The following is a 13391-nucleotide window of genomic DNA, read 5'->3' on the forward strand; positions in this document are numbered from 1 at the left end:
AAAAATTTGAACCGAATTAATTCGGTTCGGTTCGGTTTCAATTTTGAAAACCGAATTTGAAACCGAACCGAACCGTTTTTAACTATAATATATATCTTTTTAAAAAAAAGAGTAAAACCGAATTTAAAACTGAATCGTTTTTAATTTAAAGAACAAAACCGAATTTAAAACCGAGTCGAACCAAACCAAACCGTTTTTTAATTAAAAAAAAAATATAACATAAGTTTTTTAAAAATGCAAAAATCGAATTTGAAACCGAACTAAACGGCATATATACCAAATCGAACCGGTTTAAGATATTATAAAATTTTATAATATAACATCGGTTTCACATATTATAAAATTTGATTCGTTTCAGTTTGACCACCAAACCAAATCGAACCGAACCATTTCCACCCCTAAGAGCCAACATTGTTATTTTATCATTAAAAAGTAAATAAAATATAACAAATATATCAATAAAATATCACTAGTGTAGAAAGTTTAAATTGATAACAAGAAACTTATACTTATTTATTGAAATGGTTCGTCATTAATTTAAATATCTTTTTTCTTAAAGATATCCATCAAGATAACATTTTATCCATATTTCACATTGATGTTCAAAACGTTAATAATAATTATATGAGTTTGGATCATACATTCATTAATATACCTACAATGAGGCATTTTGGTTCATTCTTTGTTTGTGGGCTTGGGAAGGCTGTTTGACATTAGTGGCCACTCCAATGGCTTGAAGTAACATAATCACATACCAACCAAAGTCGATTTCCCACCATTCTAGTCCAAATCTAGCCGAATACTCAAAAGCATGGTGATTATTGTGCCACCCTTCTCCATATACAACCAAACCCAGTAACCTATATCATCAAACATTAAAACATCGATATGATCGAAGTTTCAATTTTTCGATATAAATATATATCGATAAAATTTGAAATCCGACCGCATATTCAAATTAATAAATTATATCTTTTTAAGATTAATATATCGATAAATATTTCAATTTTGAAATAATGTATATCATAAACAATAAACTACAATACTTTTGTCACTAAAAAATTGTGACTAAGAGTATGTGACATCTAAAGGAATATATATGATTTATTAGTTGAATAATAGATAAATTATCTTATGACTTATAAATTAATGATACTTTTTTATATACTCTATACCAAAAGTCATATAAATAAATAAGTTAATACAAATATATTAGTAATTTGGAAGTTTTTCTTTTAAAAAAAAATTGACAATTATTTTTGTTAGAAGTGTAATATAGATCGATCTACATTATAGTTTAATAATGAAATAATAAACAAACTACTTACTGTTATCTATAAGTTTTGTCAAATTAAAATCAACCGAAAAAAAATGTTAAATTAAAATGAGCATTTAAAAAAAAATGTTATTTTTCACACTTACCAATTGTTTGTAGATAAATTGTTATTTTTCCATGGTTGCTTTCCCCATGTATGACATATTGAGTTTACCATAAATGTTGAGTGTAGGAGCGTTACAATCCTCACGCCCTGCATGGAAACGAGTATCATACCAAGGATTAAAATATTGATGTTCATATTGAGATTGTAATTTTACAGATGAATCGATAAAATCTCGATCTAGACAAATATTTCTATTAGTCGCGGAATTTATAAAATTTATTTAGATTGATAATTAAGTTTGTTTTTATTCCAAAACTAAGTTGTAGATATTATTATTAGTAATCATATTTGTATTAGTCTAAATAGAAATGACCTTTTTTTTATATTTTACGAGCATTTATAAAAGATGTTGGAGATATCCATGAATATTTAATATCCATGGACATATCTGTATATCTGCAAATATTTTCATCCCTGTATCATATGTCATACACGGTTTCTTTCTATAAATTTATGAATGATTTTATCTACATTATAAATGAATGTAAAGTTGAAATTTAGGTGTTACAACCTCAATAATAAATCTAGCACACCGAACTCACGTAACAAGAAAAGAGTAGTTTGATTCATTTGATTATTATTATTATTTTGAGTTCAATATTGAAGGAGATATTTGAATCACGGATCTTTAAATCTCAGATTTATATACTTTATGGTAGGCTTATATTTTAATTATAAACTAAACATATTTAGATTTCATATTTTTTTAGAAAAATATTATGTTTTGAGGATCATTTGATTAAATTGGAGTTGATTTTCTTTACACGCTAATCAAATGATTTTAATGTAAATAAAATAATCTACACTTTTTCATGATTAATAAATTGATAATGGAGCAAGTAAACACAAGTTAATTAAATGGTAATTAATATGTAATACTTCTGATGAGGTTGGAAATTCAAATCTCACCCTTCTATTTATTGTACTTAAAAAATTAAAATAAAATTATTCGTGTAGTCTGTAAGTTTTGAGTTTAGTTTTTATTTGGTTCTTGGATTTTAAAATCACACACTTTTACCTCTTAATATTGAGTTTAATTTTCATTTTATCACTAGATTTCATAGTATTATATTTTTACCCTTAGTTTTGAGTTCAATTTTCATTTGGTCATACATCTCAACATATATTTACATTTTTATCCCCAAATTTTTCCTAATGCTCACTTTGAAAATTGACATAAGATATAAGTTAATTAATTTGAAATAATTGTGATGTTAAAATTTTTAATTAATTTTAATAGTGATGGAATATTCATGAGTGAGAACTAACTTATTTGTAATTCATTTAAATTAATTAATAGACATTGTCACAGACACATAAAGTGAATATTTAGTGAAAAATTAAGTTAAAAATATAAATCTTGAAGCTATAAAGACTATATATTGAAACAAAATTTAAGGATAGAAACGTAACATTCCGAGATCTAGAGATAAAAAAGAAATTAATCTTACAATTTAAGAGTAAAAATATAACATTATAAAACCTTGAGACCAAATAAAAACTCAATCTAAAACGAAGAGATTAAAGAAATATTTTCGCAGAAAAAAATAATAATTGAAAGAAACAAATTAAGTGAGAGATTTTACCATTCCCCATATGAGAAAAGGAGTTCCCCCAACAAGAAAAAGTAGGATTGCAAGAATAATTGGATGAAGAAGATAGGTTTTGTGAATAAATCTATAGAAAGTTTGCTTCTCCAAGTCACCAACATTATCTGCTCTCCCATATTTCCTAACACTTAAAAAATTCTTTTTTTCAATCTCTTTAAAATTATTAAAGGACGGATTTGAACAAACTTTTTTAGCATAAAAATTGGAATCAAACAACCAAGTCATATGACTAAACAAAAATCCTTGAACAGGACTATGTGGATCCCTTTCAGTATCAACAAACTGATGATGACTTCTATGCGTGCTCACCCAACCGATTGGATCACCCTAAAACGTTAAAAGAGAAACAATGAAAGATTTTATTAGACAATAGATATATTTTCATATACTAAGTTAGCCAACTGTATGTAACAATCCATCTTCATGTTGATATATAAGTAATTATATAAGTTATTAGATGTCAAACCTGTAATGCATGAACTCCACAATAAGCAAATAAGTATTCAAAGAACTTAGAGAGCTTAAAGCTTCGATGTGAAAGATTTCTATGATATGAAATACTAATACCGAAAAGTCCCGTAATGTTATGTAATGCAAAAGCAACCCAAAATGCACTCCAATTGAAATAAAATGGGGCAAAAATACAAAGCACATGAACAAAGAAATAAAAGGAAGCCATTCCTTTGTCGATCTTCGTCCATTCTCTCCTAGAAGGCTTTGCCATTTCGTAAGGGCTTGCTAAAGATTAGACTATATATCTTCTAACCCCCATGTGTGTGTATATATAATTTAAGACTTGTTGAACTGATTAATTTAGCTACGTTTTGAGTTTAATTTAGCTAATTTAAGCCTAGTTAAGTAATCATTTCTTTAAAAAAAATTAAGCTTATTTTCTTTCAATTTTATATAATAATTTGTATTTTTTTTTAAGTACAATGGTTAATTAAATTTTTAGCCAAATTTTAAAAACAAAAATAAATTTTCAAAAGCTACTTTTTTTAGTTTTCAAAAATTGACTTGGTTTTTTAAACCATTGAGAAAAAGTAGATAACAAAAAAAGAGATTTGGAGGTGGAAGTAGTGTTTATAAGGTTAATATTCAAAAACAAAAACAAAAAAAACTAAGGTTCCGTTTGGTAACCATTTTGTTTTTTTGTTTTTGTTTTTGGAAATTAAGTCTATGAACATTATTTCCACCATTTTATCTACTTTTCACCAATGGTTTAAAAAGCAAGCCAAATTTTGAGAACTACAAAAATAGCATTCAAAAAATTGTTTTTGTTTTTTAAATTTGACTAAGAATTTAACTATTGTACTTGAAAGATGCAAGTCATAGTAAGAAATGTCGATGAAATATGCTTAATTTTTAAATATTGAAAAGAAATTAAATGGTTATCAAACGGGACCTTAGATACTAAGTTTTGAGTGTAGTTGAAACTTCAAAATTTTCCAATGACCTCTCCATTACCATATTTATAAAAAAAAAATTTATCCCTAAATTTTGAATATAAGTTTTCCTTTATAACTTTTTAGTTTAATTTTCATTTGACACTTATGTTTTAAAATGTTACATTTGAATATCGAATAATATGTAATTGACCGAAAACACAGCTTGAAAATGAAAATAACTCTTCGGCTCATAAATGAATTGTAATTATTTTTGGTCCCTATATATCTAGACTTTTTACTTCTACTTCATGCTTGCCTCTTTTTTTTTCCTTTTTTTTTTTCATTTTGAAAAACTTAATGCTTGCCTTTCATTCACGTGGTATTAATTTTAATTAATTAATTTAAAAGAATTATTAAGTGGATTTCTATATTAATTTTAATAGGATAAAAAATTAATGAAAATTAATTTAATTATAATTAATTTATTTTTTAAATTAATAAATCGAAAATTAACACTAAAACTTAAAAATGAGCATGAATGAAAATTCAACCATAAAAATTTTGGATAAGCGATACTAAACTCAAAACAAATGATAAAAAAATAATATTTTAAAATATAACAACCAAATAAAATTACAATAAAAAAGTATTTATTATAAATATTACAAATAGGTGTTAGATGCTCGTGTTTAGTGTACAATGTCAAATGTCATTTTTCTATTACCACGTATGTTGCCCATGTATCAAATCACTTATGCATAGTGTCCAAAGTGCCACATTCTAGTTGTCACTTTGTCTATAAATAGTGACACTTGGTAGATCTTGAAATAACACATATTGGTGATAAATCCACTTCAAAATCCCACTCCATTTTTCATATTATCCAATTTTTCATAATTTTAGTTTTTTTATTATATTTGTATATTATTATATTATATTTTCTCTATATTTGTGTTTCTATTATGCTTCTAAATTTCACAACACATTATCAGCACGAGCTTCCATTGCATAAGGTTTTTCACAAAGACCTAGTATTAATTATGAGGAGATGTACTCTCTGGTGGTGACGCAATTACACAAAAATATTTAATTGGTTTGATTGTGTATGAAAATCTGAACATGCATCTTATAGATATAGTCACAACATATTTATATGGATCTCTTGATAATGATATTTATATGAGAATCCTAGAAGAACTTAAGGTACCTAAAGCATATAAATCAAGTTCCTAGGAATTGTATTCAATAAAGTTATAGAGATCGCTATATGGATTGAAACAATCAGGATGAATGTGGTACAATTGCTTGAATGGATATTTTTTGAAAGAAGGATATCAATACAATCCAATGTATTCATGTGTTTTTATAAAGTAATCACAGTCAGGATTTGCTATTATGACTGTATATGTTGATGACTTAAATATAATTGGGACTCTTGAAAAGCTTTCAAAGGCAATATAGTATTTTAAGAAAGAATTTGAGATGAAAGATCTAGGAAAAACAAAATTTTGCCTTAGCTTGGAAATTGAGCATTTAGCAGATGGGATATTTGTTCATCAGTCAACTTATACAGGAAAAGTTTTGAAAATATTTTATATGGATAAAGCACATCCATTATATGGATAAAGCATCTGTTCAGGCGACTCTACCACATTTTCTTGCACTGGATTTTTTTGCCCTAGTTTATTGCTTTGTACTAGTTTTTGTACATCCCACTTCACTTTAGGACAAGCAGGAAATGGTTGAGGTTGATGCCCTAAAGTCTTGTGTTCTGTAGTTTGTAAACAGTTTGTACGGACGTTTGTGATGTATAATATATGATATTTTACTTCACTTCTTGATTTTGATCAGTTAATTGTTTTATTTGCTTTACCACAAATCAATAAACCTAAAATCCTTGGTTATTTGGATGTAACTTAAGCATGTATGTGGTGACACACAAGTGGATCATGTCTTAAGTGATAACCAAAATTGTCTGTAGTATATGGATATATGAGGGAAACCTTATCTTGGTAATGCTACGGATGCAACCCGTTTTGTGGAATGGTCACAAGTGTTATGACTTATCACAGATGGTCTGATCTTGATTATTCATATAGAGGACATGCGAGCGGGGGCTTCCTATACAAAGAGTTTGTATAAAACCTGATCACAAAGTGTTAACGTCTCTTTATATAATACTGTTTATGACAGGGACTTCACTTCACTAAAATGACCATAAGTAACATAACCTCAATCCTGATTGAGTTGGGAACTCCTGGCATTGAGGTCAGTCCTTTTATTTGCATGGGTACGAGTAGCCAGATCGCCGACTCAAACCTACCACTTTGAGGATTCGTCTGATTTGGGAGCTGGGAACTCAACTACACAAGAAGAAGTTCACTCCTTACCTGAAGCAGGGACAAGTAGATAGATAGCTCCCTTAAGGACTGATTTCAGGGCTTGAATGATGTGGCGCCACACACCTTCTCTTGGCCGGAGAGGTGTTCACACATAGTTGGACTATGTTGTATTGTTCATTAGAGGAATCAGTGGTACTTAAGGAGTAAGATGTAACTATAGGGGAAAAACGATAAATTGGCTCAACTGTACTTACGAGCATCTGTGAAGAGTCATCGTACTCATGATCGGTTATATTCAATGGACACAGAAATATATTTGTGGTAAGAAGAGTTCGGTTGTTGGTATTTAGTGAAATGCTTGGCAATTAACGGATGGTGGATCTCGTGGCTAAAGAGTTTAGTCAGCTATTCACGTATCGTTGGAGTTTTGAGCCACAATTCCATAAGATCCCCTTGGTAGCTTGGATAAAGTTAAGAATCAGTTTTTGGGTCAATTTGAAATGTTCAAATTGACAAGAGGGAGTTCGAATATGATATAATTGAACTGGTTAATTATATATGATATAATTGATTAAAAGTATGTGATACATTATTTTGGAGGAAATTAGATATAAATATGATTTATATCAAGTAGAGAAGAAATTACTATAGTAGATATGCGATATCAAATTATAGGTCAAGAATATAATATGATTATATTTATTATTTAATTGAATAGGCGATTATGAAAAAATTGGCCATGAATTTCTCTTAAATCATGCGAAAGTGGGAAAATTGAATTCGGTTATTGTAACTGAAGAATAAAATGAATTTTTTTTTCCATTTTGTAAAGAGTTCGAAAAGTTCGCTCACAGTGTGGAAACTTCACGATCACTTAGTTGAGAGCCTATATGATAACGCCCATCGCATAAATGATCGTACACCCGCGTACTAAACGATCGCACGCGTTCTCTAAACAATTGCTCACCTTCTCTAAACGATCGCTTAGCGTCGAGCTTTCCTAAACGATCGTTTACTATTTGCTAGACGATTACTGAGTAAAACCTACATGATTCTGTACCTTTCTCTAAGCGACAAGCATCGGACTATACGATAGTCACCTACTATCTCCCACTTGCTTGTCGTTCTACACGATCGTCCTTTCCTCTTCCCTCTACCAATTCCATCAAAGTCCACTCTTTAGATTCTAACTTTGAGAATACCAAGGGCTTCAAGTGGTGGTGTCGTCCCCGGTTGCGCTTGTTCGTGCGCTACCGTTCGTATAGACGATCGTGGTGCTGTTAGGCTATTGATTGTTGGGCGATTTGGATCGTAAAGGAGTCACTTCCGCTGGATTGAGTTCAAGTGAAGATTTTCTTCAACTGGCACGTATACTCAATTTGTTGTATTTTATTTATCAAAGCATGTCTATAATTAGTGTTAAAATGCATACTTGTTTGTTAGAATGAGTGTGTGATAATTTGATCACAATGAAATAGGAAAGATTCGAACCCACTCATGGATACTCTTGTTTAAGAGTTCCTTCAATTGGTATCAGAGCCAGGTTCTGATATTCCAATTTCATTGATGCAACGAATTACATAGACATTCGTGGTGGGTGCATATTTGCTCTCTGTTTAATTGTTAAATTGTTTGTGGATGTGCGGACTCATGGAATTTTCTGGTATGTAACCTCAGTTTGATTAATTCTTTTGCATTTTCGGTTAATTGTAAAGGCCCCTGCGTTTTTTGGCACAATTAATTGTTATCGAGCCTGTAATTCAAAGTCAGTTTGAGTCTTGAGTCGTTCATGAAGAAGTTCAGAGCAAGGGTTGCTGGTCTTCAAGGAAGAAGACGATCAAGAGTTGATCGAGTCATGTAGACGATGAGGTAAGCAATCACTGAATATCGGATGATCGGGCATCATTTCATGCACACGCACTAGACAATCGTTTAGCTCAGCAAGCATCATCGCTTAGTAATTGACTAATCGATCATGGAATATCGCACGGTAAATCATTTACCTTTTCCGCGTTAAGCGATCGCTTAGACGATCAAACTTTGTAGCCTCATTGTCATCTAAGTGATCGTAGCTTTTTCACGTTATCGTCTAGTGTGCGCTAAGCGATCGTTTACCTACGCCGTTTACTAAACAATGGATTTTCTCCTGGCGGTTCAAGACCCGGTTCGCCTGTGAAATGGTTTGCTCGGTAAAAATTGTAGTAGATAGAATTATTTCATTCTGGTTTTTGTAAAGATTCATCTTGGTCCATTAATCCTTGATTTAATACATGAGATGTATGATTATTTATATGTCATAGGGTATGCACATATAGTAAATCACACCTTAGGTTATGCATTGGTCATGCATCATCTCTTTATTGTAAATGTTATAATTTAGAGAAACATGATTTAATTAAGTAAGAGCATGCTCATGCATCATATAATATAAGAGTTATATTTATGCATGCATAAAAGCATTGACATGCATCATCTTTATAATATAATTGTTATAGTATAAGGGTATATGGAAAGCATGTTTGCTTGGTTATTACGCGTATATAAAAGTTATGTATAGTAATGATCGGACATTGCATGAAACATGACATATAGGTTTCTTTATAAGCGTTATAAACACCTAGTTATGCACAATGTATTTTAGTTGTTTCTTTTTAATGGTTAAAGAGAAATTAGAACTAAAAGTAATAAGAAAGACATGCATGCTCACTTAAGTTTAATTCATGGTTTTAAAATGTTAAAAACTTGGATAACATAGACCTAATATCATGGTTCTAATATGATTAGCAACCCTTGAGCTTTAATCTTTTAATCAGTTTAATAGGATTAAATTGACTAATAAAAGGTTAAAGTGTAGCAAATCTATCTATAAGAAACCTTTTGTCTAAGGCGGGTTTTGTCTAGGTTGGGGTATTTAAGTTGACAAAAATGTAACACCCCTACCTGGGAACCTACCTGGAAAGGTGAATTAGATATATTTGATGCATGCATGCAAGTTAATGACAGTTCATTAAAGTGTTTAAATGTGACTACTTGAACTTGTTCATTTTTCATAGACAAAAGTTGTTTATGAGCGGACTTAAAAAGATTACTTAGACTAAAATCAGTAGCTGATTGTCTAGGTTAATGAACCCATAGGTAGAACATTCAATGGGAAGTACTTGGGGCATATGATGCTTCACTTAAACCTTTCACGTTTCTCCTATATAGTCCACATCGTGAGATCTACCCTCGGCCTCGTGGCACCTTGGGAGTGTCCCCCTAAAGGATGGTGTTTAGGTAGGTCAATATCAAGGTGGATGGAGAGAATGTTCATAGTAAATGGGAGCAGGAAGTGTGACAGCATATCCCACGGTCTCATTCGTTGGATTGAATAAAGTTTCTGCGCATCGCCTCGAGGCACCATGGGAGTGTGATAACTTGTAGAAATACAAGTTATTTATGCCACCTTATCTAGATATTGCAGCCAAAAGTTAGTGAATATACGTCGATTGTATGAAAATTAGCCTAGTATTACAATAATTATAAATGTTTGCAATTACACCCACTAACACCATAAAGATGGAAGACAAGCTGAATTTTACTCTATTTTGCAGGAGACCAAGTCACCATTTGCGCTCAAGGCTCACGAGAAACTGATCAACGCATCTCTGTCACATTGCGCCTGTCAGTCAACAATGAAGAGACGATTATCACAATGACGGCGCAATGTGATAGTCGATCTAGAGCAGTATGCAACCGCATGCGGTAATAAAAACAACACCGCATGTGAATCCATGATCGAAAGATGCAGTTGAGCAATGCAAAAGCAGAGGATTGAGACACGTCTACAACTAATGGTTGTGCAGAATTGACGGTCTGATTGCATAACAGAAGGAATAATATCCCTCCATCTTCGGAATTACAATGACAATCAAGTGGGGACCACAAGGCTAGAGTCAAAGATCTGCACCTATAAATAACCCATTGATTTCAGAGAAAAAGAATGCTATGGGATACGGGGTAAATGTTGCAAAACTGTTGAGAGAAAAGGTTGAGCTGAGTGCTTAAGTAAAGAAATTCGGGAAGAAGACGAGATAAGGCCGAGAGGTGAATCTCAGATCTACCCTGCCAAACACCCGATTGAAAGCTCTGTGCAAAGATCCCTGCTACCGGTGGAGCAAGCTTGAGAGGGAAGCTCTTCCTACCATCAAATCCATCCTATCTGGCAAGCAGATCTTCATCGAATCTATGCCAAGACATTGGCACTTGTTTATATCTGTTCTATCTCTTTCATCGTTATATTTCACTTTCTCATTATCTTTTCATTCACACCATGTATCAAACGCTTAATAGAGATATTAAACGTTTCGATAGCTTTCCTTTATCATTTTCTGTCTATTTCTGTTCACCCGTCAATCACTTTCTTCATGATGTCTTCTTAATTCCCTGATAAGCAATATGAATTAACTAAGTACTTAATCTGTGTTAAAGATATAAAATGTGTTTAGCTAAGGCATGCTGGACGACATCTTCACCTGTGAGAGCAGAAGTGAAGATGCTATTCTAATCTATCGAGAGAAGGTCAGAAGAATGCGTTAACTAAAGCGAGTAGTACTTCCAGACATAGAAGCAACCTTACGTTCAATACGTTAGTGTCTGTTTCACCACAGACATGTGGGAACGCGGCCGATCACTGAAAGGTATATGCCAAGAGAAGAGCGGAACAGGATTTGTAGCTTCAATGCAATTGAGAACTTACGTTGTTTATATTATTTTTCTTTCTCTTTCTATTCTGTTCATAAGACTTGTCGCCGTATTCCACGTCTTTGCACAACTTTCACAGCCAGCCTTGACCCCAACATTGTGTAACATGAAGCCTGTATCTTGTATCATCTAACTTAGGTTTATTGTATTTCATTTTATTATCGCATCTTTACTGCTTTACTTTATTTTATCACAATTTATATACCTGTACAAACACATTTTTAAAGATTGAAAACTTGGTCGTATATATCATGACATACCACAATAACCTAAATCAGTCCCCGTGTTCGACCTCGGATCACACTGAGAAACTTGCGGTGGAATTACACTTGGTTCTATCATAAGGAAGCTTGTGACAACGCATGGCATGCTACATGAACATCCATAATTAACGAATATTTAGAAGTAGTATCGCATCATTTCAAGCATAGAACATCATCAATCATACCTATCAAAACCTGCGGTACAGAGTGTCCTCCTATAGGATGGCAGTTTTGCGTGTTTCTTTGGATCTCCTGTAAGAGGATAAGGTTACTTAATTGTCATACCTCGCCCTGAGCCCGCCTCCTGAACCCAAGGAGAGGTGTGAGGGACCGAAGATATTACTCTTTTGTGATACCTACTGTTCAACTAAACCTCATTGCTCTCAGTAAACTTTAAGTCAAGAAGATAAACAATAACCAATTGAGTAGGTTTATTACAACAATATAATGTTTATACAACTCCACGACTTAACTACAAAGTTTACATTAACAACTCTAAAACCCTGGAAGTGTAACTATGGCTTGTGGCAGTCCTTGACCTTAGCAGCATCCTGGAACTCCTCACCTTTCGCTACCTGGGAAGAAAACATGAAAGAAAAGAATGAGCGTCACAAAGCTCAGTGAGTGGTAAGTAACTTCTAGAATCTATTTCAACTCATAAATAACAAGCATATCATATATATACAAGGTTAGTACTCAAACCTCATCTTTGAATGAGTCTGGTCTCACCTTCTATCTACACGCACGGTAGATAGTTAATTGTTACTAATTATAAATGCTTACTCTTTTGTGTTCCCTTTGTTCCCTATGTGCACATAGCTCCCCTCTTATGGGCTTAGAAACTAGGCCCATCGGTCCTTTGACCATCCCATACGAGGCTGTTCCCACAGGCTCAGAAACTAGACCTCTCGGTCCCCTGACCATTTTGTGAGGTTCCATTTGGGGCTCAGGAACTAGGTCTATTGACCCCCTGACCATCCCGATCATATGTTCTCATTTTCATGCTAATTACTCATTCACAACATCAGCATATGCATTTTACTCTAAGAGATATGGTTAAGACTTAAAGGAAAGTACCACTCACCTTGGTAAAGTTGGAGTCTTCCTTTCTAAAAGTTCCTTGATCACTTTAGGCTCCCTTTTGAACCCTAGGATCCATATTCAAATTAAAGCTCATATTACTCATAATTCTAAGCCTTATCTCGAGATACTTCCTTCTACAAACATTCTCTACAATGTCTCAAGAATCTTACCTTAAAAACTTAGCTTAGAACTCCTCATGGTCTGGCCAGAATCATCAAAACATCAATACTGGCTCAAGCTTACTCGACAGCTCGACCCTTCTGTCTTTTCCTCATTCTTCAGACCAATTCCTCGAAACTTCTTTTCTGGCAGCCCTACTCTAAGAACTAAACTCTCAAATCTTTCAAGTGGCTTTAAAATCACTCTAAATACACGAGTATTCTGGGAGAAATCCTCATCCCAAATTGATACTACTTCCAGACTTCACTGTCTGATAGCATATTCTCCTTTTGGAATTTCATGACCGACACATGATCTCACTTCCAACGCTCTCCTTCAAATTTACTTTCTAACACTCTTC

General features: G+C 32.5%; 1 protein-coding gene across 1 annotated transcript; it reads right to left on the bottom strand.

Moving 5' to 3' along the window:
• Positions 1–488: 488 nt before the first annotated feature.
• On the bottom strand, positions 489–3806 carry LOC120089933 (palmitoyl-monogalactosyldiacylglycerol delta-7 desaturase, chloroplastic-like). The gene is made up of 4 exons (XM_039047379.2): positions 3519–3806; positions 3029–3379; positions 1423–1529; positions 489–860 (listed from the first exon to the last, which is right to left on the bottom strand). Exons 1-4 carry the CDS (start codon positions 3774–3776, stop codon positions 656–658), a joined length of 921 nt encoding a protein of 306 aa, XP_038903307.1. The 5' UTR covers positions 3777–3806; the 3' UTR covers positions 489–655.
• Between the last annotated feature and the right edge of the window lie 9585 nt (positions 3807–13391).

Source organism: Benincasa hispida, chromosome 11 (genome assembly GCF_027475165.1).
Source record: "Benincasa hispida cultivar pf3 chromosome 11, pf3_genome.v1.1, whole genome shotgun sequence".
In the NCBI taxonomy this organism is placed as follows: Eukaryota; Viridiplantae; Streptophyta; class Magnoliopsida; order Cucurbitales; family Cucurbitaceae; genus Benincasa; species Benincasa hispida.